Raw genomic sequence first — 27,668 nt, forward strand, 5'->3', positions numbered from 1 at the left:
TCCATCCGCTCATCACCACTTCATTTAGATTACTACCAGTCATAGTAGAGTTCTGAAAGGATTTAAACTAAATCTGGCCAGATTTTTAATCATCTTTTTAAATTTCTACTAGTGCATGGTTTGTGTACCAGAATTTAACTAGAAACATCCTTTGGCGGAGGAGAAAAGAATTTGTATAAATCTTATCTCTGACACATCCTTCCCACTGGGCAGGATGGGCGGGACACAATAATGTTTGTAATGTATAGCCGAGAATAGTAGTCAGTAGATTCAGAACGTTTGTGTTTGTTTGTGATGATTATTTTATATTAATAATTACATTTATCATTTTATATTGATTGATTTTCCACTGTCTGGCCATCATGTAGAATCCCAACGGTCACTTTGAAATATTTGTTAGCTTTCATGACTCTTAAGTCTTTCTATTCTTCATATCTAAACATTGAGATTTTCTATGAAAGAAAACCCATTTCATTTCATAAACATGACGAATGGTAGTGAGTGAGTGAGTTTACATGTAAATATAGCTCAAAGTATTCATAATATTGATTGGGAAATGAGAGTGAGTGAGTTTGCATGTCAATGTATTTCTATGTATTCATAAAATTGATTGGAAAAAAATAAAATTATAAAAAAAATAATGGTATATATAAAGAAAAGGTACAAACGAAAATGAAACAACAAACTTTATTTGAAAACAAAAGATGATTATATATTATTGCATTATCCATAAAGTTGTGGCACTTAAAACCAGAGAGGTTAAACCTACTCCTGTTATAGTGTTATGTAGCATGTCTTAGTACATTATATAACATTGTATCATATTGTATTCTAACAGTATGGCACTATTTCAAAACAATGAAGGAACTTCTATCCGCTCCACATCGCATGTATTCTTTGAGACAGAAATTTTGAATTTCAAATCTAATATTTAGCCACTTAAATGCCCACTACTTTTCCGAAACGGCTTTTGATATTTAAAATGGGAATGTAAAACAATTTTGCAAAGTCACAAAAGTTACTTACTTACTGTTAATACTACACTTATCATTATCTTCTAAACAATTTAATTAAATAAATGAAATGTTAATTTCCACATATAGTCAAATATCATACACGAGCAAAAGGTCGTTAATTGTAAAGGGTCCTCACGGGTCAAACAAATAAATACATAACTCACAGCCGAGTGCTATCACAAGTTAACTTGTTCCATTTACTTAAATCTATGTACCTTTTTAATATATTGATAATATTGTTTGAAAATGGTATAACACTGCATAAAACATTACGAACATTTGAAAACAACTATATGTATATTAACTTAAATTATATAATAATCATTTTTAAACTTGAAACTTAACCCAGATTTATAAATTTCAACTTACCTTCCGATATCTAATATTACTAGAGATATTAATTTTAGGAGAAATACTGGCGTCGACACCAAAATTAACGCTTTAACTCTGAAAATGTATCGTAACTGTACAGCTACTGAATAATCATGGATTTCCTTTCAAACTTATTTACATTTTAGTCAGATAATGTTCTGCATTTCAAACTTATTTACATACCACAGTTATATAATGTTCTACAGTTCAAACTTATTTACATATCACAGTTATATAATGTTCTGCATTTCAAACTTATTTACATACCGCAGTTATATAATGTTGTACAATTCAAACTTATTTACATATCACAGTTATATAATGTTCTACATTTTAAACTTATTTAAATTTACATACCACAGTTATATAATGTTCTACATTTCAAACTTATTTGCATACAAGTACCACAGTTAAATCATGTTCTACATTTCAATCTTATTACATCCCAGCTATACTATGTTCTATATGTGTTTACACACATGTACCGTTCAATGTAGAGTTTGATAACAGTATAGATTTAAAAAAAAAGATCGTGTAATGTTTACTACTGAGATAGACACGCACCGCGTAATCCTGCTCTTTTTACCTTGATAGGTAAATAAAAGTATGGTAACTTGTTTTAAAATATGTTATTTGATGATCAGCATAGGATATTAACCTTATGATTTTATAAAAAAGAATTTCATCTCTAACAGTCAAGGAGATGGGAAATCACTCTTTTACGTCATTTATGACGTAACTTTAAATTTCATGAAAGACACAGCCAATGAAAATCGCTCCTGGTCATATTACACAAGTGATATATACAAAAATATTATCCGGGCGAAATCACTGGATATCAGGCGGATTGTGTGAGAAATGGGGATATAAGGAAAACATATACATGCATATGTTGATAAAGCAAGCAATCATATAGTAATAACATCAAGCTGTTTATATATATCGATATTGTGAGACAAATATCTGCGATATAAACATGTAGGGTAAAGTTTAGCTTTTGTGGTGTATACTTGGTTGTGTTGATTCTGTAAACGTCTTATCAACAATGAAGGTTATTTACAGATGTGCCGAGATTACATAACACTATACATGATACGTGATGCTGCGTCAACAACTATTCTTTCATATTCCATGCTGTGGAGGAAGGGAGGTGGCCCGGCATCATGGCATACTCGTTTAGCATTGGTAGTGGTTCCTTGGGGAAGCCCGGGGTTACCATATTGATGGACGCAGTGCTTCCCTGGGAATTGTACTGCTCTCTGAATCGTTTTCTGAAGCGACACATGAACACTTCTACACCATACATATATGTCGTGTCGGTGAATGAATTGTCGAATAAAAATTGTATTAATTTCCTTTGACCCCCATGAACGTTATCAAATAGTAACATAATTGCAATAGAATATATATATTTATATAACAACGTCAGTTTAATTTAGTGGATTAGAAAACATTAAATTGTTTTATTCAATTTTCCATCTCAATATCTTTTGTTATAATGTGTGACAAATACTATCTATTACTTGTGTGCTGTGTTTAAATTTCGATTTCAGCTAATGTATTATATATGTAGTATATGTTATTATATAATTTTGATTGTAGGCCGAAATATATATAAATATTATTGAAAGTAATACGTCCTCTTTACAACCACACACTGATAAATACATTATTTCTCCTTCATTGTTGATTTACATCGTACCAACATTCATACGTTACTTACCTGGAATTTTTCCTAACTTTAAAATACGCCACTATAGCAATGGTCAATGCCAGTACCGCAATACAGACTGCTATGATAACCGCAATCAAAACTATCTTCGGTGGTCCTGTAACGAATACAAACACATATACATACAATGATTCTACAACGTGTATACATATTGCTTTAGAATTATGGTATTTCACAATTGTTTATATTTTCACACTACGTGGGCACATTCATATTTGCTCGCAATGCAGTCCGTGTTATATTCGTTCAGATTTGTCAGGAATGGATATTTGTATATGAATATACAGGTCTCATGTGTTGATCGGGGAGCGGTAACATTAACAAATGATCTTTGGGTTCTTTTCTATGATTAAATATATGCAACCGAAGATTAAATACCTTCCAAATGTTCGGTTGAACCATTTTCTGGAACAGATGAAGTCTGTCGATCTGTACTAGAAATTGCAGCTACATTTGATGACGTGGTAGCTGTAGGTGTGGGCGTGGTAGTTGTAGTTGTGAGCGTAGTAGTTGTAGGTGTGAACGTGGTTATCGGAGTTGTGGGCGTGTTAGTTGTAGTTGTGGGCGTGGTAGTTGTAGTTGTGGGCGTGGTAGTTGTAGTTGTGGGCGTGGTAGTTGTAGTTGTGGGCGTGGTAGTTGTAGTTGTGGGCGTGGTAGTTGTAGTTGTGGGCGTGGTAGTTGTAGTTGTGGGCGTGGTAGTTGTAGTTGTGGGCGTGGTAGTTGTAGTTGTGGGCGTGGTAGTTGTAGTTGTGGGCGTGGTAGTTGTAGTTGTGGGCATGGTGGTAGTTGTAGTTGTGGGCGTGGTAGTTGTAGTTGTGGGCGTGGTAGATGTAGTTGTGGGCGTGTTAGTTGTAGTTGTGGGCGTGGTAGTTGTAGTTGTGGGCGTGGTAGTTGTAGTTATGGGCGTGTTAGTTGTAGTTGTGGGCGTGGTAGTTGTAGTTGTGGGCATGGTAGTTGTAGTTGTGGGCATGGTAGTTGTAGTTGTGGGCGTGGTAGTTGTAGTTGTGGGCGTGTTAGTTGTAGTTGTGGGCGTGGTAGTTGTAGTTGTGGGCATGGTAGTTGTAGTTGTGGGCGTGGTAGTTGTAGTTATGGGCGTGGTAGTTGTAGTTGTGGGCGTGGTAGTTTGTAGTTATGGGCGTGGGTAGTTGTAGTTGTGGGCATGGTAGTTGTAGTTGTGGGCGTGGTAGTTGTAGTTGTGGGCGTGGTAGTTGTAGTTGTGGGCGTGGTAGTTGTAGTTGTGGGCGTGGTAGTTGTAGTTGTGGGCGTGGTAGTTGTAGTTGTGGGCGTGGTAGTTGTAGTTGTGGCCGTGGTAGTTGTAGTTGTGGGCGTTGTAGTTGTGGGCGTGGTAGTTGGTCCAGTCGCAGTTGTTGGGGAAGTGGGAACCGTTGGTAATGTAACCGTTGTCGTACTTGTTGATGATGAACCTGTTGTCGAACTCACAGTGCTTGTTGTTGTGGCTTCCACTTCAAAAATAATAATAGCATCATATATAATATTAAGAAATAAACAGTAATATCCAACAATAAGCATTGCTTACAAAACGTTTATAGTTGTTTTGTTAATTAATTGCATGTTTTATTATGAACAGAAAATATTTATCTATTTTGTATTTCTAAACGCTAAAATACAAATAACCGGAACATTGGCGACATCAATCATCCCCACAAACTGTGTAGTGTAACCAGTGTGGGACATGTTAGACACTCAGTCTGTCCTTCCTGGTCCTGGTAAGTTCCTAAAATCACAGAAAACACACCAACCATTGTCTTCACATGTTCACTACGGGGCACTCAACTGAAACAGACCACAAAATGTTACCAATAAGCTAATGCATGAAAATAGAACACCACGGGTCTATAAACTAATACAACAATCTTGACCTAATTCCCTTTAACAGTAAAAGTATAGCTGTTTCAATAATTCATATAGGTTTACTGTTATTTTGCTTAAAATTTGGAATATCAATAAAAACACAATTTTGTCCAAAATGTAAGAAAATAGTCCTAAAATAAATCCAATAAAACCTACGATTGCAGTCTAAATGTTTACATGTAAACGTGACGCTTACACAAATTGGAACACTTTTTGATCATAATTGTGAAAATTTTTCTAACGTGTGCATAAATCCAGATTTTTCCACAAATAGATGCCTTCAGTTTTAATAAATTTCATGATTCGATTACTTGAAATAGAGAGCTTGAAGCATGCCCAGGTCTAGCCCCGTGTGTTCAGCAGGTTTGAGTTACCCAAAATGGAACACCTCCTAAATATAGTTTGATTATAAAATGTAAAGACATCATAAACAAATGGAATTAATTATGAGCTCAAACGTTTCAAATACAATTTGTTTTGAGTGTATATTATACTCCACCACAGCCCGCGATTCATTAGTCACTTATCCTGCTGTACCTTTGTTTTTTCTTGGTTTTAGAACAATATATGCAACCCGCCTGATACACCTCTGTTAGTGGTTATTTACACACGATGACATTCTGCTTATCCTGCGCTAGTTTTTTCACCATATATTTGCCATCTTTATTTTTTATGATTTTAATATACAGGATAGAGATATGGCCCTTCCTCGAGAAAGTAAACAAATATAACACCATTAAAAAGATATGGTAACCAAGATTTCTTAATCGACATCTTATATTTTGTGCAGGACAGTTATGCAGAGGGTTAGATTGTATAACCGGAAATGAAATTTCTGTTTCTCATATTTTAAGTAAGAAGGTTCTCCTGTTTCCGGGCCTAGCGTTCCAATTTTGGTGGTAGTTTCTTGAGGTCCCACGTTATATGTTAAGATTGCGGTTGCCATAAAACGTTTAGCCTATGTGAATTACTGTTTTAGTCACTCCGGGTTAAAAATCTCTTAATACTAGTTTGCTTTTTTATCAGATTTATTCAATGATGAAGTTGAAGTAGCTACTACAAATTGGACTTTGTACTTGACTATCTAATTGCATAAAGAATCGTAACGCCTAATGAGTACGGTCCTGGTATGAATGCATATCGAAATCTGAGACAGGATTGTTTGGAAAACTGTGCTGTCACAAGCTTCGCGTCCCGTCTCGGTTTGGCTTTGTAGGAGGCCGTTCCGGGCACACGTTATCACAGCAGGGAGAAAAGAAGAGGCGAGCGTGATGGTGTGTCTCGATGTATGTACTTTGGACAATAGTTGGACATTCCACAGAGAAATGATATTTGGAGGGAAAAGAACTGTTGATTTGCTGTGCTGTTTGTTCTAGTTCGGTAATGGCGTCGATATAGGTCTGCAGGTCAGCACTCACTATATGAACATATTAATAAGATATGTCAGAAACTTTTCATATTAATCTTGTAACATATTCAGGGTAGGTAGCATCTAATGATAAAGGAGTGGGTCTTTATGATATATGTATGTCACATACCAAGAGAGGTTCCCCGATTAGTGACTGTTGTTTATCAAATTCGATTAGTTAATGTTCAAATTTTGAAAAGACATCAACTTTCGCAAGTTTATTTTCAAAATTCATAAAATCACTTACATTAAACATATCAAATAACAGTCATGCGTTGTAGAACTTGTTTATCCCATATAACTTTATCTCTATTCACGTCTACATTCAAAGAATATAAACACCGTATACTGCGGCATAATATCTTTACGCCATAACTAATAGTGGCTAAATAGAGAGCCAATATATTTTGTTGTTTATACTTTAAATAGGTAACTACCTGTTACACGGTCAATACAATAAGGCTTTTTTCAAAAGCACGTTCAAAAGAAATCCTGAGTTGAAACCCAATTCATAGTAACATGTGACAACATACTAACCGATATTTTGTTCTAGCAATGCAGTGAGGTTGAAATCATTAAGATCTTCCAGGTTGATAATGAATGATATTTGAGCCGTTGTGCCTGTATTGCGTTTACGTCTTGACGAGCAGCCCGTTGTGGAAACAGACATTGTACATGCATTGTTACGTACACATTGGGCTTCTCCTGCAGCTGACAACAAGGCTAGATCTGTCTCTGCTCCACACGGAAGGACACTTGGATACTTAACGGATGTATCTAGGGTCAATCTCTGTCCTGGACGAACGCCTGTTTTACAGAAATTTATACAGATATAATAAATTGCAGGTATTCTTCCCCCATTTTATTCTCATGTATTTAATGTTGCGAAATATAATCCCCCACAGATATACAGTATCATAAACAAAGGGTTAGCAGGGCCAGCCTGACTCGAATCCTCGATTCCAGGCTTACTAGTTCGCCGCTCTACCGACTCATCCTTGATACCCCAGTGGTTCCGATCACTTACGATCTCTACACCCATGGACTATCTCATAGTAAAACAGGAGGCAACAGAACAGAACAGGTAATCCAGTCCTTCTTTGATGCACATCAAAAGAGCCGTATAACGGTACACTGTGGTTGACTGCGTGGCTTTGATGTCGCTCTGTCTGTAGTCTTCAAAGGAAATCTTTGCTAGCCTGTGATTGGTCAAATGTTTTCCGCTGAGCTGCCTTCAATTTCACTATGAGATAGTCCGAAGGTGTAGGGATCGTAAGTGATCGGAACCCCTGGAGTATCGAGGATGTACCGACTGAGCTACAGGGAAACTATGTGCAATTAAAGCCTGTTACCCGGAGCCGACTTACGCGAACAGCTTGGAGGGATTCCATTCCATTCAAAGGAGGTATTGGCCCCACATTCGTAGTAGTCCTTGGGTGGATTGACGAATTCCATTCCGGTTTCACATACAATTCCACATCTCGTGTAATCACCCTCTGTCACACAACCATCTTCCTTTGTGTTCCGGCTTTGCAGCAAAAGCAGTCCAAATGGTTCACATTCTACAATAACGTTGAACTGTTTTACTTCAAATCAATGTATCAAAACTAGACATCATACCAATGCTTCGTTAATTTATTTTACATTAATTAAAGTGTACAAATTGCATGGATTCCTTTACCTGGACACGGTTCTGTATTACAGACAACCTGGTCCTGGCTATTCCCCGAACAGTCAGCCCCATCTGGTCCCGGGGACGGGTTTGTACACGTTCTTACTCTTGTTTTGGTTCCTCCGTTACAGGTCTGGCTGCATACACTATATGTTCCCCATTCCGCCCAGTTTCCATTGACTGAATATATTAGTAGGTCATTAAATACGCAAAACCAAATATGTAGGTTTTCGATAGGCTTGAAAAATATACATATGTATACTGTACAATAATTTGTCATATACATATTAAACTTTACAGATGCCATCGATGAGCAGTAACTTTTCTTTTTGTGTTTAATTCGTTGATAATAGCTTATGGTTCCCTATAATAGTTCAGTTGTCTTTCTCCTTCTAGAAGATGAAAAATAAAACTTTGAAGAATTTTTTTAATTTCACAATACGTCGTATAGTTCATGATATGTGGTTATTTAATGTCAACAAATCAGCTCGAACAAAAGGCGTTATATATCATTAACATCCATTTCGGTAAATGAAAGTGAATGAAGTATATTTGTATATCATTTGTGAGCATGATTTAGGTACAAATATATGATTATTTCATTAATATCGATGTATAGGAATTAACACATTACCTATTTCGTCCTCACACAGTGCTCCTTTAAAATTAGATGCGCACGTGCAAGTATAGTTCCATTCACCACTAACACAGGTCGCTCCGTTCTCACACTGGTGATTTACACAGTAGTCTGGGGCAATCTCACAGTTGTCTCCCGTGTATCCGCCCTTACACTCACATCGGTATCCATTCAACAGGTTCTCACAAAAATGGCCTCCACATGGACTCGAGTCACACTCGTCTACTTCTAGAAATGTGAGATAAATATTTATGCTTTCGTATCATTTTTGATGATGGACCTAGATATTAAATGGAACACTTGCTTAATACGTTCTTATAAAAGAATTATCTAACAATAAACACTTTTTTTTCTGTTTGCCTACAAAAAAGTGAAGATTGTGTTTTTAGATTTTCTTACCGTCACACATTGAAGGTGTGTCGATGTCTATTCCTATCTTATGTTTGAAGTTGTCCATGGTGTAAACAGCGTCTTCGCCGCTGGGTGTACATGTTGTAATATCCGTCTGTATATCCACATCACTTCTACTGGTGTTTTTCATTTGTAGTCCAGATATACGACAGCCTAAAACCGCCAACAGAAACATAAGATGTTTTTTTTTAAATATAAACGATTAATAACCGCATTCAAACACTTAAATGACATATAAATATCCTTGCAATTTCTCTATATCTTACCTAGATAGCCGTTTACCGGTAATTGGTAACCGAATTTGAAGGAAATATATATGAATATAACAATTCAAACTATTGAAAAGGAAGGCCATTTTGAGTGTGAACCATTAACTTACTGCCGTTGTTCCCGATGCTTTGTGACATCTGAAGATGGAATCCACTCGCCATGATGTATCCTATAGAAACTGGAGTAGAGCCCACAGTATTACCATGGATCATCAGTTCGGCCCGGAGGGCGGTATTGGACCACCTCACCGTGATATGAGTCCAACCGTTCATTGTTACCTGGATAGTGGATCTGTTGAATAAACATTGTATAACTATACAGAAATATCAAGCATACATGATTTGATTATTTTTACTGACTTTTATAATTGAAAATGTGATTGAAAAGAATAATTGTCTAGTAAATGGCATGTCTTGAGGTACGGACAAAACACAGAGTTCGATGCTACATTTGAACTACAATGATGAAACATCAGCAATGAGCTTGGCCATAATCATTTCGTGTGTGTATATCTGATTAATGATATAGTTTCAGGCCAGATGACAAGAGGTAAAGGTTCGAGTAACATCGTTATAGCCTTATAAAGAAATTGACAGCAATATTTTCATGAGATCTGTATAAGTTTACAAAGTGCTGACGGACTGATCAGTGACGGAAGAAAAATCTTCCGTCATCCTGATATCTAGCTATAGACAAAAGCATACCCAAATAGCTCGAAGTTTTGACGATCAAGTATATTTAGCATGGATTCATAAGTACCGCCCCTGAAAAACCCAAACGATGGTCGGATGACATTTCCGAGAGGGCAATTCATCCAAAACATCAGAGTGAATGCTTCTAGTGATGCTGTTATATCCGCAAAAGTTACATTTTGTTCTGGCGAGCTTAGGACGACGTCATACGCTAAAACATAAAGGTTTCATATTTTTAATCTGAAAATTTGCATTATACATACCATGCTTATTTTCATTACAAATGATCTGTAACTGCAGGCTTAAACGAAATAATCATAGCACTTTGCTGTTAAAATCTGATCATGTACATTAAAATGTATTATACTCAGTTAATTATTCAAACAAAAAAGCACACATTACTGATGATTTGTATTTGCAGGCTGAAACAAAACAAAGCACTTAACGACAAAAAAAGTCCAAAAATTGGATGGCCTAATAATTAGTTGTTAGAGGTTTTATATACAAGCACATTGCTTTTTCATCATGTCTATTTATAGAATAAGCATAGTTCTATACACAGATAAATGTGCGCCCTCGAAACCACCACGAGGTGTTTGTGTGACTGGAACTGTGTGATTTCAATGAAAAATACATTGTATGTTTATTTTGCTGAAACTTACTCGTACAGGTAGAAGCAGAGTTTTGTCCGCTTGCTATTGTAGTTTTTACCCATATCACATTTATTGCAACTCTTGCTGTTCGCATTCGGTTGGTATTCGCCAGGTGGGCATTTCGTACAGGGGATGACTGCGGAGGCTGAGTAACTTCCTGCCGGACACACAGCTGTAAACAATATAAGATCAATAATAATAATAAAAAAAAATTCGTTTGAAACAACGTCCAAGGTGCAATGGTAGTATTTAATACTCGAGATAAATCGGTGAAATATTAAATGACACCAATAGATTAATCAGAAAAACATAATCATACTTACGGAAAACATTCCGAGATGTTTTTCCTGCCTGTTTTCTTTCGTAGACATATCTATGGGACATGCTTTTACATGTTGTTTGGTGGGACTCATCCTGGTAGGTTCCTACTGGACACTTAGCACAATCGGAAAATAGTGGCTTCATAATACTTCCCAGTAGCACAGCCCTCTGTACAGATGTGAAAAGTATGACTAGAATACAGTTGTTTCTAGCAAATAGAGTTTGCGGATACGAGATATTCTCATAGGTTTTTTCCCAAGAGAGTATATGATGAAGATAAATCAGATAAACAAAAGCGTGAGTGATGCCTAAATAATGTAAACTGAGTATCGACATAAATAATATCGTATTAAACACAGCTAAAGACCATCAAATAAAAAAACATGACAGTAAGTTTGCGCCTTTGCACAATTTTGTTATCTGACAGCACTTTGGCAAACCATTAAAATGTTTGATGTTTCTAAATCGTGACACTTTCACACTTACCACAGTTAGGAATGTATCCGTAGTATTTTGCCGTTTGTCCGAATGGACATTCCATCATCGGCCATTTATCAGCAGTTATCTCTTATCAGGACTTATACCATTATACGATATATTACCTCCTCCGCTGGCTATCTCATTTTCAATTGCATCTATGATGTCATAAAGATCTTGGTCATTTCGTTGCAAGTCGTCTGCCGTCGTGCCTCCTACCCAAACTAGTTCGAATGTAAGCTTAAATGTCAGTACGTTTGTTGAACGTTTGACACGGTAAGATAAATTCTCTGTCATGTATAGAGGAAGGACGCCATCTACCGGTATATTGACCATTTGTCTCCCGCTTCCGTCTAGAGGTCCACAGGCCCACAGATCACTTCAATATCATCACGTATACAACCTGGAGTTACGTGAGGAAAAAAAATGAAATTCTTTTTAAAAGGAATTATTTGATTGATATTAGATACATCAAATTCAAACATTTCTATTTTTCTTTTCAGGAGGCCAAGGCTACAACCTGCGACCTTCAATGTTTAGAGGGATTAGAGCATTTCTAATCTTACAATGCAAAGATATTGAAACACATACGAACTCTGATGATCACGGTAAATTAACCTTTATCTACAAAGGTGGAGCTAAACAGATGATATTCAGCTCAGAAGGAGACTACTCAGTAAACTAACAGTGTGTTGTGGCATAGCCTGTGAATTTACTGCTGCTGAAAAGAGAGGTAAATGCATTCATGTGAAACAGAACTTATAACATCAACTACAAACTGTGATAACGGGATATAAAGCACTGAAGTCGGTGATATTGACGCACAATGATGCAACTGTAATATTTCTGGACATACCATATCGGTCTACTGAACATTGGAATTACGAAAAGGTCACCCAAGTAGTCAGGATTTCAAATCCGTAGACTGTAACATTAATGAATCTATAGACGGCCTAAATTCAGAAATGAGGCTTAAACCGCATCTCAACACGGAATACCCAGCGTCAAGACTATCTCAGGACATTATTTCAAAGCAGTCAAAACAAAAAATAAAAAACCACCTCATACAAAAAAAAAACCCACTTTACATTGTATAATGATGGGATCCACCCCGGAAAATGAGCTAGCGAGACTGTGGGCACTACGTATCCAACACTACATAAGGAGACATCATGATCATCTTACGACCTAATTAGACGAAAACAGTATAACAGTATTATAGGGAGTGTCCTGTAAAAACTGTTTTTAAACGTATCTATAAAAACATATCAGTCACTATGGATAACATGATCACCTCAAACTCCCTTGCCATCAAATCAAACAAAAGGACCAGACTCGCCAGTAACTCCTGCCCAAAATGGGAACAACTTTATTTAAGAGGAAACAGATTTCATCCCGATGTTCCGTGTGCGGTCTCAAATACTGCATTGCATGTACCAAGTTTTCCAAAGTACTGATAGAATCTATAGGAAAGGAGGACGGACAGAACTGCATGTGGACGTGCACTGTGTGCAAATCTAACTTTCAAACAATGCATAACATGCAAACAGCCATAGCTAACTTGGATACTACAAACGACCTCCAACTCAAAACTATCGAGAAGAAAATAGATTCAATTGATAAAACAATATCCGGTAAAGCAAAACGGAAGTCAACAAAATGAGACACCGCCTGGTGGAGGAAATAAACTCAAAGTGTAAAAGAAAAAATAGCGGAAGAGGTTCGAGGTGGAGTCAGAAAAATCGAGGATCAAAAATCAATAATGCTATACCTAATTATCTTCAATCTCCCTGAATCCTCCAAAAACCACAAGTGAAAGTAAAAAAGAGGAGGACATAACTTAGAAGTAAAAAGTGCTATAAGGCTGGGAAACAAGACCGAAAATAAAACTAGACCACTAAAGGTGACTTTGGATAGTAAACTCAAACGGAGGCAAATTATAGAAAATGCTAGAAACATAAAGCAAAAAAGCCCCTAGGCAGCTACAAAAGGCTATCGTTGTTAAAGACTTAACCCCAGCGCAACGTGAAAAAGAATAAAAAAGAAGAGAGAGCAAAGCTAAAAATCCTACACCATTTAGAACTCCTACCAACAAACAACCCAACTCCATCCAACGCCTCCGCCAGTGTGCATATATAGAGATTCAACGAACAGTGGAGACGAAAACGATGACCCAACTAAAATATACTGCAATGATTTCAACAATACAATTATGATCGATAGTATGTCTATGGGAAAGGCCAGGTATGAGAATAGGGAGTGCCCTGTCTCTTATCCCAGGTCTCCACATAAGTAAAATAACATCTGATGTAGACGAATCAATCAACTCAACGGACCGTTATATTGATGAGAATTTTAGCAATTTTAACTCTAGTGTAAATACCAGCTCTTTTAGCCAAGCTACTATCATGATAGCTGAACACATAAACGTTTGATATACCAACGCAGATAGCCTAAGAAATAAAAAAAGAAGACTTGAAGTGTTGGAGCAATGTAGCTATGACATTGTAGCCATTACTGAACTATTACAAAAAAAAAAAAAAAAAAAAAACCAGGAATAATTGTAACCTACAACTAGAAGTCAACATTCCAAATTACAAACTATTCAGCAAGGAAATCGAGGGCTATACAGGTAGAGGCGTCTGTGTTCATATAAAAAAATTATCAGTGCATCAGAGGTTATACATCTTGAGTCCAAACCATATAAAAATACTCAGCTGTGGAAATGAAAACTAAACTCCATGGATTGGCTTCTTTTCCAATGTATATATAGAAGTCCAAATGCATCAAACCTCTCGATCCAGGAACTAAGGAAAGTGATATCAGTACAGCAATGCCGTAATCATAAATGCACCCATGTAGTGAGTGTTGGAGATTTCAACATCAAAAACATATCAACTGGGAAAATGAAACAACAGCCACAAGTGAACACCTACCAGCCAAAATTTATGGAAAATTGTAGTGACAACTTTCTATTCCAATACATAAATACTCCAACAAGAATAACAAGCAACGAGGAACCATCTATTCTGGATATGATATTTACAAATGAGGCCAACATGATAGAAAACCTTGAAATAAATGCACCATTAGGCAACAGTGACCATGCAACTTTAAATTCAACTTAAGGTTATACTGTGAACCAACTACAACTGCCCTTATACTAAACTACAACAAAGGAAACTACGAACGCATCAGGCTAAACCTGGGATAATATAGAGTGGGGCACTAATATTTGTGATTCTGTGGAGGAGACTTGGGAACACTTTACTGATATAATCAATCAAGAAATCAAAGAAAAACGTACAAGAGTGTAAAGCGACTTCCAAAAAGTTGCATACACCGTGGATGAAGAACAGTGCTCGCGACGCTATCAAAATAAAGAAAAAACGCCGGAAAAATTTGACACAGTTCCTAAAAAAAAAGGCTACTATCTAAACTGAAAAGCTGCAGATACAAGATTTTCTATCCAATCGCAAGCAACAGGTAGTGCTCAACGGTGAATATTCGAATTGGACTGATGTCACAAGTGGAAATCCCCAAAGGGAGCGTTTTAGGACCGATATTATTCCTTATATACATCAATGATTTACCAGTTGTACATAACGCCGTCAAAATCTTTGTGGGTGACACAAAACTATGTGGAAATGTCAACTCAGTACAAAGAAAAAAGATTGTTTCCAGAAAGACATTGACAATCTAGTTTTATTGGTCTAATACCTGGCAACTTCGGGTTCAATTTTGGTAAATGTAAATATCTACACCTGGGACAGAATCCAAGTAAGGAATACACAATGGAAAATGAAAATACGCGAGTTCCGATTGAAGAAGTAAAAGAAGAAAAAGACCTAGGAGTTATCATAGATAACAAACTAAAATTTTCGAATCACATTCAGATGGCTGTTAAAAAGCAAATAGAGTACCGGATTTGATTAGAAGAACATTCAAGTATATGAACAAAACTACGTTTCTACACTGTACAAATCACTGGTAAGGCCACATCTAGAATATATCTCACCGTTATGGTCTGTTGTCTTTAAAAAGACACATAAAGCATAGAAAACGTCCAACGAAGAGCAACCAAACTAGCGGTGACAATTAAAGACAAATCCTATACTGAAAGACTTATCGAGTTAGGACTACCAACACTCCAATACAGAAGAGCGAGGATGGATATGATCGAAAATCTTCCGAATCATAAGTGATATTGACCAATGTGACAAAAAACAGTCTATTCAGCTTTAACAGTCAAACAAGAACAAGAGGTCACTAAAAAAAAACACTCACTTAGGAGTTCAGCAGGCTGAATATCAGGAAACTATCCTTCACCCAAAGAACAATTAATACATGGAACGACCTGACTGATGATGTGATTTCAGCCAGTACTATGAAGAGTTTTCAAGTCAAGACTAAGCAATCTCTGGAAAAAAAGAAGAAAATAAAGTTCTGTCTCGACTGCTACTACGGCGAACAGGAACCGGAAGACATTCAAGAGATGGGTCAGAGAGGCGTCAGCCTATAATTTCAAAACGACATCGAGGACAGGTAACAAGTAAGGTACAATAAACAAATGAATTTCACTTCAAAACTATCGGACACATTGATCTTATTGGTATGAAGAAACACTATACTTGTTATTTTATGTAACAGTGTACCTTATATATAATGTAAATGTGATTTATGAAAACCTTAATAAACAAAGTAGGTGTACGTTGTTGCTGTTTAAGTCCCATTATATTTTCGTAATAAATTTAATTGAAAAAAATAGCAAATTTTCGTCAAATGATAGATTTGATATCCTTATGGCGATATTCCTTAATTAAAAATGTCGTAGTTTAATCAGGATTGTAGCAATGATGGGGAGATTTCGTTGTTACGCTCTGTTGGTGCCACAGTCCACACGTAGGTAAAACATCACATATGAGAACCGCTTTGTATAACCTTTGACCCATGGTATGTTTTTGTCAACTGATAGATATTGCAAGACGACGCTTATGCATTTTCATCTTCTTTTTTCTTAATGATTCTTAATGATGTTTTCCAGCACAGGCTCCTTATAGATCCTCTTTGCTGGACTCATAATATTATTTAGTTACATATTATGATTATAGTCACTTCCTAGCTGATATTCTCTTTATAGTTATTGTATTTGATTTCCTGTTCGTTCCAGTGATTGTCCAATCTGTTTTTGAAGGTGTCCAATGTCTTAGATGTAACGACATGGTCTGGTAGGTTGTTCCATATTGAAGCAATCCTAACGGAGAATGAGTTCTTCCTGATCAATGTTTTAGTATGCTGGGGGGAATATTTTCAGCGAGTTTGTCCTAGTGCTAGATCTCTCTGATGTGTCGGACCACATCCTTATGAACTGGGTTGCTCCTTTGTCGTATTTCCCTGTAACTGCCTTGTAGGTTTCTATCATGTCACCTCGTACACGTCTGTAACTCAGGGTTGGGAGTTTTAACTTCTTAAGCCTCTCAGGATAAGATAGGTTATCCATTCCCGGTAGTTGTTTAGTCGCCTTTCTTTGTACTCCTTCCAACTGTTCAATGTGTTTCATTTTATATGGTCTCCAGACAACACTTGCATATTCCAGATGGGTTCTTACCAAAGATTTGTAAAGTGGAATAAATAGTTTAGAATCTAGGAACTTAAATGTTCTTCTGATCATACCGAAAATTGAAGTTGCTTTTTGTACTTTTTCGCTAATGTGTTTGTCAAATGTAAGCTCTTTATCAAATATGACCCCAAGGTCCTTTTCTTCTTCCACTTCTTCTAATGTTGTATTATTAAGCACATATCCAGTGTTCCCTCCAGTGTGTTTCCCGACGTGTAGTGACTTGCACTTGTCCTCGTTGAATTTGAGTAGCCAAGTCTCACTCCAATGTGTGAGTTGCAGCAAATCTTCTTGTATTGACTTTTTGCTTTCTTGTGAGTTAATTATCTGGAATAGTTTTGTGTCGTCCGCAAATAAGTAAACAGTTGACTTAATCATCTCAGGCAGATCATTTTTATATAGATGACAAACAGCAGCGGCCCCAACACCGAACCCTGAGGTATTCCCGATGTCACTCTGCCCCACTTGGATGTTTCGCCGTTGATAATAACACGTTGTTGTCTGTTTACTAGGAAGTTCCAACCATGTGAGGGTTTCTTTATTGATTCCATACGCTTCCAGTTTTTTCATCAGACGGTGAGGGAGACGGTGTCAAATGCCTTTCGGAAATCTAGGTATATACATTCTATATCCAGGGCTCTGTCTTATTTTCGTCGTTTTATAAATGAGTCTCTTTAAACATCTTACTTAAAATTTTTAAATCTTTTAAAAGCTATTATCTGAGATTGGTCATATGTAAATAGTTAGGGAGTTAACCATGGAAAGTCAATTACTTGGGAATAAGTAAGTATTAAGCGAACAAACAGTTTTGCACGAGACCATACAATGCACTCTACACAGGTAAGAGCGAAGCGGGTACACGCGCTCGATTAAGAGGCAACTGAGGGGTATTCTCTACTTAGTAATACTTCGCTCTTTTGTAGTTTTGGCGTACAAGTGCGTGTTTAAAGTCGTCAGAATGGAGTATACAGTTCTACTGAAGTATCGTGTTTTTATTTTGGAAAGAAGAACCAGTTTTATAAGGATGAACATTGAAAAACATTGAATAAATCTAAACATGTTCTAAATTTCCCCGTGGTGTCACTGGGATTTACCTGGTGATCATCCGGGTACGTACAGGCACATAGGCTAATTTTTACGTAGATCACTTATTTTTTCGCAACATAATAATTGTATCAACTTGTACATAGATGGTTTACGCCAATAAAAAGTTTTACATACATTATTATGTATTTCTTTCTTAAATCATGATAAATAATGCATATTAAAATAAAATTATATGCGTCTTCCACATCTAAATTACAACCAGGGCACAATCTTTGTTCTCTAGCAGTATCGGTATATCTGCCTGTTTCGATGGCCAAATTATGAGCAGATAGACGAAATTAAGAAAAAACAATTCAGTATTTAGGAGGTATATATTTGGTCAAATAGTATTGTATAGTAAAATGATTAACAGTTCTGTATATGTTTTTTTTTTTTTTTTGTTTTTTTTTTTGTTTTTTGTTTTTTTTTTGTTAATGATTATCATGTCATTATCATTTTCTGTTGATTGTATTATTGCATTGTCTTTCCATCATGTAGAATTTAAACTGTTTTTATTACGTTTGTTATGTTTATATATCAAATAAACTAATCAATGGTCATGATTAAATTTGGTTCAGTTTTCTAGACCATCTCTTCCTTTTCTATTCGTCATAACTGAATGAAGGTGTTTTTTAACAAATGGTTTTATTTATTTAGATAACATACATAACATGTACATAACATAACAAAATGTTATACCGGTGTCAAACACTCTCAGTTATATAGCTTACATTGGGGTGCTTCGGTGATGTCAACCTCTCTCAATTACATGTTTATTGATGTAATACTGATTACAGACGTGTACGGTAATCAAAGTTATTGAAGCCATTATGGAAGTTTAGTATGCGTCATACGTAAGGTCACAGGAGTTACCCCCCTTTGACAGTAGTTAATAATTTAGAGTTATCTCGCTTTGCATAGGAAAGCATCGTATAGAATGTTATCCCAGCATGCTAAGTTAACATCCGGTCATCGACAGGTTAGCAAATAAGAGAGTGGCATCAAACAGCTGAGCTGTCCCTCACTGAGACCGGGGCTGACTGGGACCGGCGCTGGTGGGGCCCGTAAAGATAGATAACTCGTCTATACTTAGAGCAAACTATATGTGCTGTATACATATATTATATCCATGTGCTAAAGTATATCGAGGTAAACCTGATTTTTAAAATAATAATTTAGTGTATATTAATATATACGTATTTCATATTATGTAGCTTTATCTAAATGTTACAGACAGTTGTTTCTATTATCTTGCATTTTCATCCACGTTCCCGCTGACTGATATACCAATGTATGTTTTCAAATGAACTAACAATTGACTCCATCCTTTTGTGTTCTTGTTGTTTTTAACGCTAAACAGAAAAAGAAAAAAAATTAAACTGTGGCAAAATTGTTTTAAAATAAAGAAATCGTTTTAAACTTATGAAAATATTTTAAACACTTAAAAAAAATGCTGACAAAATCTCAGCTCTAACATTTCAATTTTTTTAAATTTAATTCTGATATGGTATATAGCATTTGTAATGTTCAAAGCTTGTGTCAATTAACTGTAAGGTTCACATAATATTGTATCACTTAAAATTGATATTTGGTTCATCGTTTTATTGCTACGTTTACAAGTATATATCCACTTCACTTTTTGTAAATGTAAAAAAAATGCAAAATTGCTTATACATGTATGTATATATATATAGAAAGTTCAAAAAATGTTCTTTGTACATATATCATATATTTCTTCAAGAAAATAACCTTCATGACAAAGGTATTTTTTTGTTTACGTTTCTGTTAAATTTTGTTCATTCTATGGAACTCTTCTGTTTGGGGGAATAAAGAGGAATGTTTATTATCAATAATAAATATAAACATTTTCTTATATATTTATCCCATTACTGTGAATTCCATATAGAAGCTGATTATTACAAACCCAAGTCTGTACATCTACGCGTACGGCGACAGTATTTTTTTGTTTACGTTTCTGTTAAATTTTGTTCATTCTATGGAACTCTTCTGTTTGGGGGAATAAAGAGGAATGTTTATTATCAATAATAAATATAAACATTTTCTTATATATTTATCCCATTACTGTGAATTCCATATAGAAGCTGATTATTACAAACCCAAGTCTGTACATCTACGCGTACGGCGACGGTATTTTTTTGTTTACGTTTCTGTTAAATTTTGTTCATTCTATGGAACTCTTCTGTTTGGGGGAATAAAGAGGAATGTTTATTATCAATAATAAATATAAACATTTTCTTATATATTTATCCCATTACTGTGAATTCCATATAGAAGCTGATTATTACAAACCCAAGTCTGTACATCTACGCGTACGGCGACTCTCCAACGTTTCTTGATTACGATTGTCTTTCAACTTAGGACTATTTTTTCATGGCGCATTTTCTTTTAAGGATGCTTCACCGCTGACAAAAATGTATTTTATCTCTTTCAAAAACAGGAACAGACGAGTTAGTATTCTTCTTCAGTTACAAAAGTTATTACTTTACACCATTACCACCATTAAAAAGTTTGAGTTTCTCATTTTACTTCAAGACAAAAATATTGAAAAATAGTTAATTGCATCCCGAAAAAAAAAATCGTGGTACTCTATCCCATATGGAATGAAGTACGGGTTGCGCATGCACCAATAGCAAAACAAATTATATTATATGATTTTTTTGGGTGTAATTTAGACAAATATAAACACGATTAAACACCAATTATTGTTCAAATGATGAGTATCATTTTTGCTCTGTCGGCGGTGGAGCATCTTTAAATAGACTGCATATGTTCAAATTATTAAACAAAAGTACTAAACTAAAGAAAATATGTCTTAAATACCAGATAATCCTTAAAAAAAACCGTATACAAACATAGACCCAACTCATATTAAACGTATGACATTTTTCCTAAATACCGAGATTTTTCCAAAAAAAAAAAAACACCCTGTATACCAAGACGGACCCAGTTGGCGACAATTTGAATCAGGAAATGTGATGCGATGCAATATTATAATATCTTCAGTATACACACAGAATTGATATCAAACGGATAACAAGATATTAAGATATCGCATTTTTACCAAAAACGACCCGGATACGAAGACTGACCTAGTCGGGTACATTTTGAATCATGATATGTGATGCGATACAATATTGATAACATCCGCATTATTAATGCATATATACTTAATACCAAATATGTTATAGTGAAGAATTCATATTAAACACATAACATTATTTTTTTTTAATATCGCCATTTTCCCAATAAACCCTGTATACTAAGATGGACCCAGTGGGGGACATATTGAAGCAAGACATGGGATGCGATGCAATATTGATTACATCTGCATTGTGGATGCATATAAACTTATAACAAATATTTTAGGGTAAAGAATTTATATTAATAAACTTATAATATTTTCAAATACCGCAAGGTTTCCAAAATAAAAACCCGCCCATATAATTAAACGGAGCTAGTGAGGGACAACTTAAATCAGGAAATGTGATGCGATGCATTATTATAATATCTACAATATACACACACATATACATATACAACATGTGTGTTAGAGTAAAGAATTGATATAAAACGGATAACAATATATTAGAATACCGCAATTATCCCATAAACGACCCCTATACTAAGACGGACCCAGTGGGGGACAACTTGAATCAGGAAATGTGATGCGATGCATTATTATAATATCTACATTATGCACACAAATATACATATACAACATGTGTGTTAGAGTAAAGAATTGATATAAAACGGAAAACAATATATTAGAATACCGCAATTATCCCATAAACGACCCCTATACTAAGACGGACCCAGTGGGGGACAAGTTGAATCAGGAAATGTGATGCGATGCATTATTATAATATCTACAATATACACACACATATACATATACAACATGTGTGTTAGAGTAAAGAATTGATATTAAACGGATAAATATATATTAAGATATCATAATTGTCCCAAAAAACGACTCGTATACTAAGACGAACCCAGTGGGGGACAACTTCAGTCAGGAAATGTGATGCGATACAATATTGATAACATCTGCATTATGAATGCATATCAAATTGATAACAAATATTTTACAGTGAAGAATTCATACTAATCACATGAAAATATTTTTAAATGCCGCGATCTTTCAAAAAAAATACCCTGTATACTAAGACGGACCCAGTGGGGGACAAGTTGAAGCAAGATATATTATTGATTACATCTGCATTATGGATACATCTATACTTAATAACAAATATTTCATAGTAAAGAATTTATATTAAACGGAGAATACTATCAAATACCGCAAGGTTTCCAAAAAAAAACCGCCCCACATAATTGAACGGAGCCAGTGAGGGACAACTTCAATCAGGAAATGTGAAGCCATCCATCATTGATAATGTCTACATTATACACAATTGTATACACAAACAGCATGTGTTTTAGAGTAAAGAATTGATATCAAATGGAGGACAATATATTAAAATACCCCAACTATCCAAAAAAAACGACCCGTATACTAAGACGGACCCAGAGGGAGACAAATTCAGCCCGGAAATGTCATGCGATGCATATTGATAAAATCTCCATTATTAATGCATATAAACTTGATAACAAATATTTCAGAGAGAAGAATTCACCGCGAATTTTCCAAAAAATACCCTGTATACTAAGACGGACCCAGTGGGGGACATGTTGAAGCAAGACATGTGATGCGATGAATAATTGATTACATCTGCATTATGGATACATGTATACTTAATAACAAATATTTTAGAGAAAAGAATTTATATCAAACGGAGAATATTTTCAAATACCGCAAGGTTTCCAAAAACAACCCTGCCCACATAATTAAACGGAGCCAGTGAGGGACAACTTAAATCAGGAAATGTGCATTATTATAATATCTACAATATACACACACATATACATATACAACATGTGTGTTAGAGTAAAGAATTTATATAAAAAGGATAATAATATATAAATATACCGCAATTATCCCATAAACGACCCCTATACTAAGACGGACCCAGTGGGGGACAACTTCAGTCAGGAAATGCGATGCAATACAATATTGATAACAATATTAATTTAAACTTGTATAATTATTTGTTCTCATTTGTATACCTAAAGTTAAATCTACCATTACTGTGCGAAAAAAATAGAAATATAGATTTTTGGAAAAAGAAGTGTTTGAAAATGGAAGAAAAATTATATATTTGTTTTATTAAAAATATCTAGTTGGTATTAAAATAAAAGCCCGTTCCCACGAAATAAAACTATTAAAGTTACTAAATCATTAGATTTACATAGATTTCTTAGGGGTTTTGACTTCCTACAAACGTTCTTATACCTGAAATTAGAAAGTTTTCAAAATTACAACATCTTATTTTAAATATTGGCAATGTTTATCAACGTTAAAATATCGCCAAACACAACAAGAAACTGTATCTGTCGGCATTGGCTGTTTATCACGGAAAGAACCGAGTGCAGCTTTGAGTTCAAAATCGGGATCACTGAAAAATCTCATCCGGCTAATGGATATAGATGTAATAACACCACTATAAGAGGCCACTTGTATTCTATCGGTTATATTGGCCTGATTCAGTGAAACAGCCGATACATACATTGATAAGTAAATCAGCATACGTTCTATGAAGCTTTAGAGTATGTGATGAAAATATGACAAGAAGTGAGAGGTATTTTCACCCGATGAAAATATGACAAGAAGTGAGAGGTATTTACACCCGATGAAAATATGACAAGAAGTGAGAGGTATTTTCACCCGTTAATTATGTATATATCATACAGTTGTACATGTACTTTATTAAACAAACATATACATTTTACATAGGTCTAAAATGTATATGTAAGGTATATTTTTGCTTTGAATACATGAAAATACACATACAATTTAGATATATAGTTCGGTTGATTTTTTAAAGACGCCCTATCGCTGACAAATGGTATTTTTTCACTATCAAAAACAGGAGCAGACGATTTAATGTTTTTCTTCAGGTACAAAAGTTACTTACTTTACACAATTACCACCATTGAATGAGCTTCTAATTTTACTTCAAGTTAAAAATATGAAAAATAATTAATTGCATCCCGAAAAAAACCCGTGGCACTATATCTTATATGGAATTAAGTACTGTTTGCGCATGCACCAAAGGCAAAAGAAATTATTTTATACTATTTTTTTGTGTTAATTAGACATATGTACACGATTAAACACTAATTATTGTTCAAATGATAAATATCATTTATGCTCTGTCGGCGGTGGAGCATCTTAAGTAAATCAGATGGAAAAAGGTTATATAACTAGTGACATGTAGCTATATAGGGGAATGTCCATTAGACGGATAGACATTATAACTAGGGATATATATATAGGTATATTTATTACATAATTTGTTTACACCAATTCATATTCGAGGAAATACAATATTTTCAACGATTTTTAATTAATATAAACTTCCGAGGAATCGCGCGTAACAGTGAGTTACGTTATTATGACGTCACAAAGGTTCACGCTCAATTTCGCGCTAGCTTTATAGATCTCGAATCAAGTCATGTAGACGTTTATCGAGGCTGCATGCAGGTCTAATAATGTTAAAGAAGACAATAAGACATTCAAACCGGAGATACAACGTGACGTACGTGGGTAATACCCCAATCTTCAATAGGACTTGAAGCTTCTCCGTACGGTACGGTGCTGTTGATTTTGTTTTATTTAAAGTGATTTTCGTATTCGTTTTATAAAATATTCAACTAAAAAAATAGTGATTATATAATAAAACAAATATTTCATGAGTTTCTGTGCACTAGTTCATAATATTTACCCCTCGGTGGTGGTAATCAACAAATATCATATTGCACGAGGCCGAACCTCGGGTTAATACATTATATTATGAACTAGAGCACAATAACCCATGAAATATTTGCATAATTTAGGGAATTTCCATTAGACAGATAGACTATAACTAGGTATTTATAGGGAATGTCCATTAGACGGATATATATTATAACTAGGGCTATATAAGGAATGTCCATTAGACGGATATATATTATAACTAGGGCTATATAAGGAATGTCCATTAGACGGATATATATTTTAACTAGGGCTATATAAGGAATGTCCATTAGACGGATATATATTATAACTAGGGCTATATAAGGAATGTCCATTAGACGGATATATATTATAACTAGGGCTATATAAGGAATGTCCATTAGACGGATATATATTTTAACTAGGGCTATATAAGGAATGTCCATTAGACGGATATATATTATAACTAGGGCTATATAAGGAATATCCATTAGACGGATATATATTATAACTAGGGCTATGTAGGGAATGTCCATTAGACGGATAGAGACTATAACTAACGATATATAGGGAATGGCAATTAGACGGATATATATTATAACTAGGGCTATATAAGGAATGTCCATTAGACGGATATATATTATAACTAGGGCTATATAAGGAATATCCATTAGACGGATATATATTATAACTAGGGCTATATAGGGAATGTCCATTAGACGGATAGAGACTATAACTAACGATATATAGGGAATGGCAAATAGACGGATATATTATAACTAGGGCTATATAAGGAATGTCCATTAGACGGATATATATTATAACTAGGGCTATATAAGGAACATCTATAAGACGGATACATATTATAACTAGGGCTATATATAGGGAATGTCCATTAGACGGATAGACATTATAACTAAGGATATATAGGGAATGTCAAATATTGATATAATGATAAAAGAAATACATGTACCTCATTAGTTCGCTAAACATGCCTATATTATTAGTTTTTCCTTATTAGAAAATTGATATACCAGGCCATTTTTTTTTAAAACCTAATAATATTGGCAGGTTTAACGAGCTAGTACCTAATATGACAAACGAAAATAAAATAATGTAAGAAGCAAGTATAAAACCTTATAATATAATGAAAACTCTTCCTTAAAGCTGCAAAAACCAGTACAATATATGAATATTTACACTTAGAAACTCTTCACAAAACTTCTGCATACGTTTCAACGTTTATTAGATTTAACACAGTAATCAGGTACTTGTAGTCGATAAATTGGTGTTTTCAGTCGATTGCAGATATGTCCATTAGACCGATGACATTGCCTTCGATCGGAAGTTTTGAATGTTCCCACATCGCACATGCACACAGGGATTGTTTACCTCGCCGAAAGATAATAATATGAAATAGTGACTAGGTCGTTCCTATTTATTTTTAGTTTTTTCTTCATTTTGAACAAAATGGTTATACAGACTTTTAAATTTTGTTACCATTATTTTCAGTTCTATAATTCGTTTTATCTTTTATTACATTATTTTTTAACGATTTAGTCCCTTTAAGTAACCTAGCCAATATAGTTTATATACAATTACTTAAATAAAAGAAATTTTCAAATTTCGAGAAGTGAAGGGAAAAAGCGAGAAGGTAAGTGCTATATTCAAAGTAATGTTTTTATTTAACTGTTTTATCTTTGAACAATCTCTAAATTAGCGATATATTTGTTTAGGGGGATAGATCATGTTACAGGAAAAACGAGGAAGAGTAGAAGGATCAGACAACCATTTCAATTAATTAGTTTGATAAGAGCGGGTGTCAGTCGCTGTCATCTGACTGTACATAACTGGAGTGAGGTGGTATAGTGTGTCCAGTTAATAATGTCACGCGGTTTATGACAGGTTCCTATTCGGACATTTGTGATGTTATTTATTTGTTTTAATCTACTCGAACATACTTAATATTCTATGTTTAGAAGTAAAATACAAAGCTTCCTTTTGAAAATAATAGCCGTTTCTTTATAGTGATGTATTGCTTTAACGTATTTAACTGTGTTTCTTTTAGCTAATCCTTCTTAGCAGTTCTCAATACCGGTAATGCTTGCGTCAGTTAATTAGCGACTATTGTATATCACGTTTAGACTAAGTGCTGTTTACATGTTTGTTCCTGTATATCTTGTATATTATCATTTTGTATTACTTGTATATTCACTTTAGGCCTAGGTTTGGAAGTGTAGAGTTGGATATTTCTCCGCTCCACACCCGACTATAATAAAACAGTATATAGAAAATTCTATCTTTGGATTATCCTTTTCCTTTTTCACAGACTACATTAGAGCTATTTGCCCAATACACTAGCTGTAGCGCTGTGAAAGTAAGATGAATGGTTATTGTTTTATGATAAAAGAGAGAGTTCATTTGGAAGAAATGCGAGTTGATTTCACGGATGTTGACAATTTATTAAAAGGTAATGATTGAGACTAAACAGGGTCCGTTTAGGTAAGGTATGATAAAACAAGTATTGGATCTTGGTGGGAGCTGTGTCCTTTGTGTAACTATATAAAAACTTGTAAATA

The 27,668-nt window shown here is 34.9% G+C and overlaps 2 protein-coding genes across 2 annotated transcripts in view; both read right to left on the minus strand.

Moving 5' to 3' along the window:
• Positions 1 to 672: 672 nt before the first annotated feature.
• The window catches only part of LOC138320858 (sushi, von Willebrand factor type A, EGF and pentraxin domain-containing protein 1-like), a 79,776-nt gene continuing 52,780 nt past the window's right edge, over positions 673 to 27,668 (minus strand). Inside the window, exons 26-28 of the mRNA XM_069264129.1 lie at positions 3,499 to 4,222; positions 3,112 to 3,217; positions 673 to 2,659 (exon numbers count right to left, since the gene is read on the minus strand). Of these exons, the coding sequence (XP_069120230.1) occupies positions 2,503 to 2,659; positions 3,112 to 3,217; positions 3,499 to 4,222 (987 nt within the window). The 3' untranslated portion in view covers positions 673 to 2,502. The remainder of the gene's footprint in view (positions 2,660 to 3,111; positions 3,218 to 3,498; positions 4,223 to 27,668) is intronic.
• LOC138322001 (uncharacterized) lies at positions 4,250 to 10,901 on the minus strand. Its single transcript, XM_069266061.1, has 10 exons — positions 10,745 to 10,901; positions 10,095 to 10,293; positions 9,500 to 9,681; positions 9,109 to 9,273; positions 8,707 to 8,937; positions 8,082 to 8,252; positions 7,768 to 7,962; positions 6,938 to 7,207; positions 6,175 to 6,409; positions 4,250 to 4,583 (listed from the first exon to the last, which is right to left on the minus strand). The coding sequence occupies exons 1-10, from the start codon at positions 10,827 to 10,829 to the stop codon at positions 4,250 to 4,252; spliced, it is 2,067 nt and encodes a 688-aa protein (XP_069122162.1). The 5' UTR covers positions 10,830 to 10,901.

This window comes from Argopecten irradians, chromosome 4, assembly GCF_041381155.1.
Source record: "Argopecten irradians isolate NY chromosome 4, Ai_NY, whole genome shotgun sequence".
In the NCBI taxonomy this organism is placed as follows: Eukaryota; Metazoa; Mollusca; class Bivalvia; order Pectinida; family Pectinidae; genus Argopecten; species Argopecten irradians.

Excerpts from the sequence above, each read along its gene's own strand:
- LOC138322001 (XM_069266061.1), bottom strand. The coding sequence starts at position 10,829 with ATGCGAACAGCAAGAGTTGCAATAAATGTGATATGGGTAAAAACTACA. Across the intron at positions 9,274-9,499 it reads AAGCATCGGGAACAACGGCA|GCTGTCGTATATCTGGACTA; the intron begins GTAAGTTAATGG and ends TGGCGGTTTTAG. Across the intron at positions 8,253-8,706 it reads ACTGTGTGAGGACGAAATAG|TCAATGGAAACTGGGCGGAA; the intron begins GTAATGTGTTAA and ends TAATATATTCAG.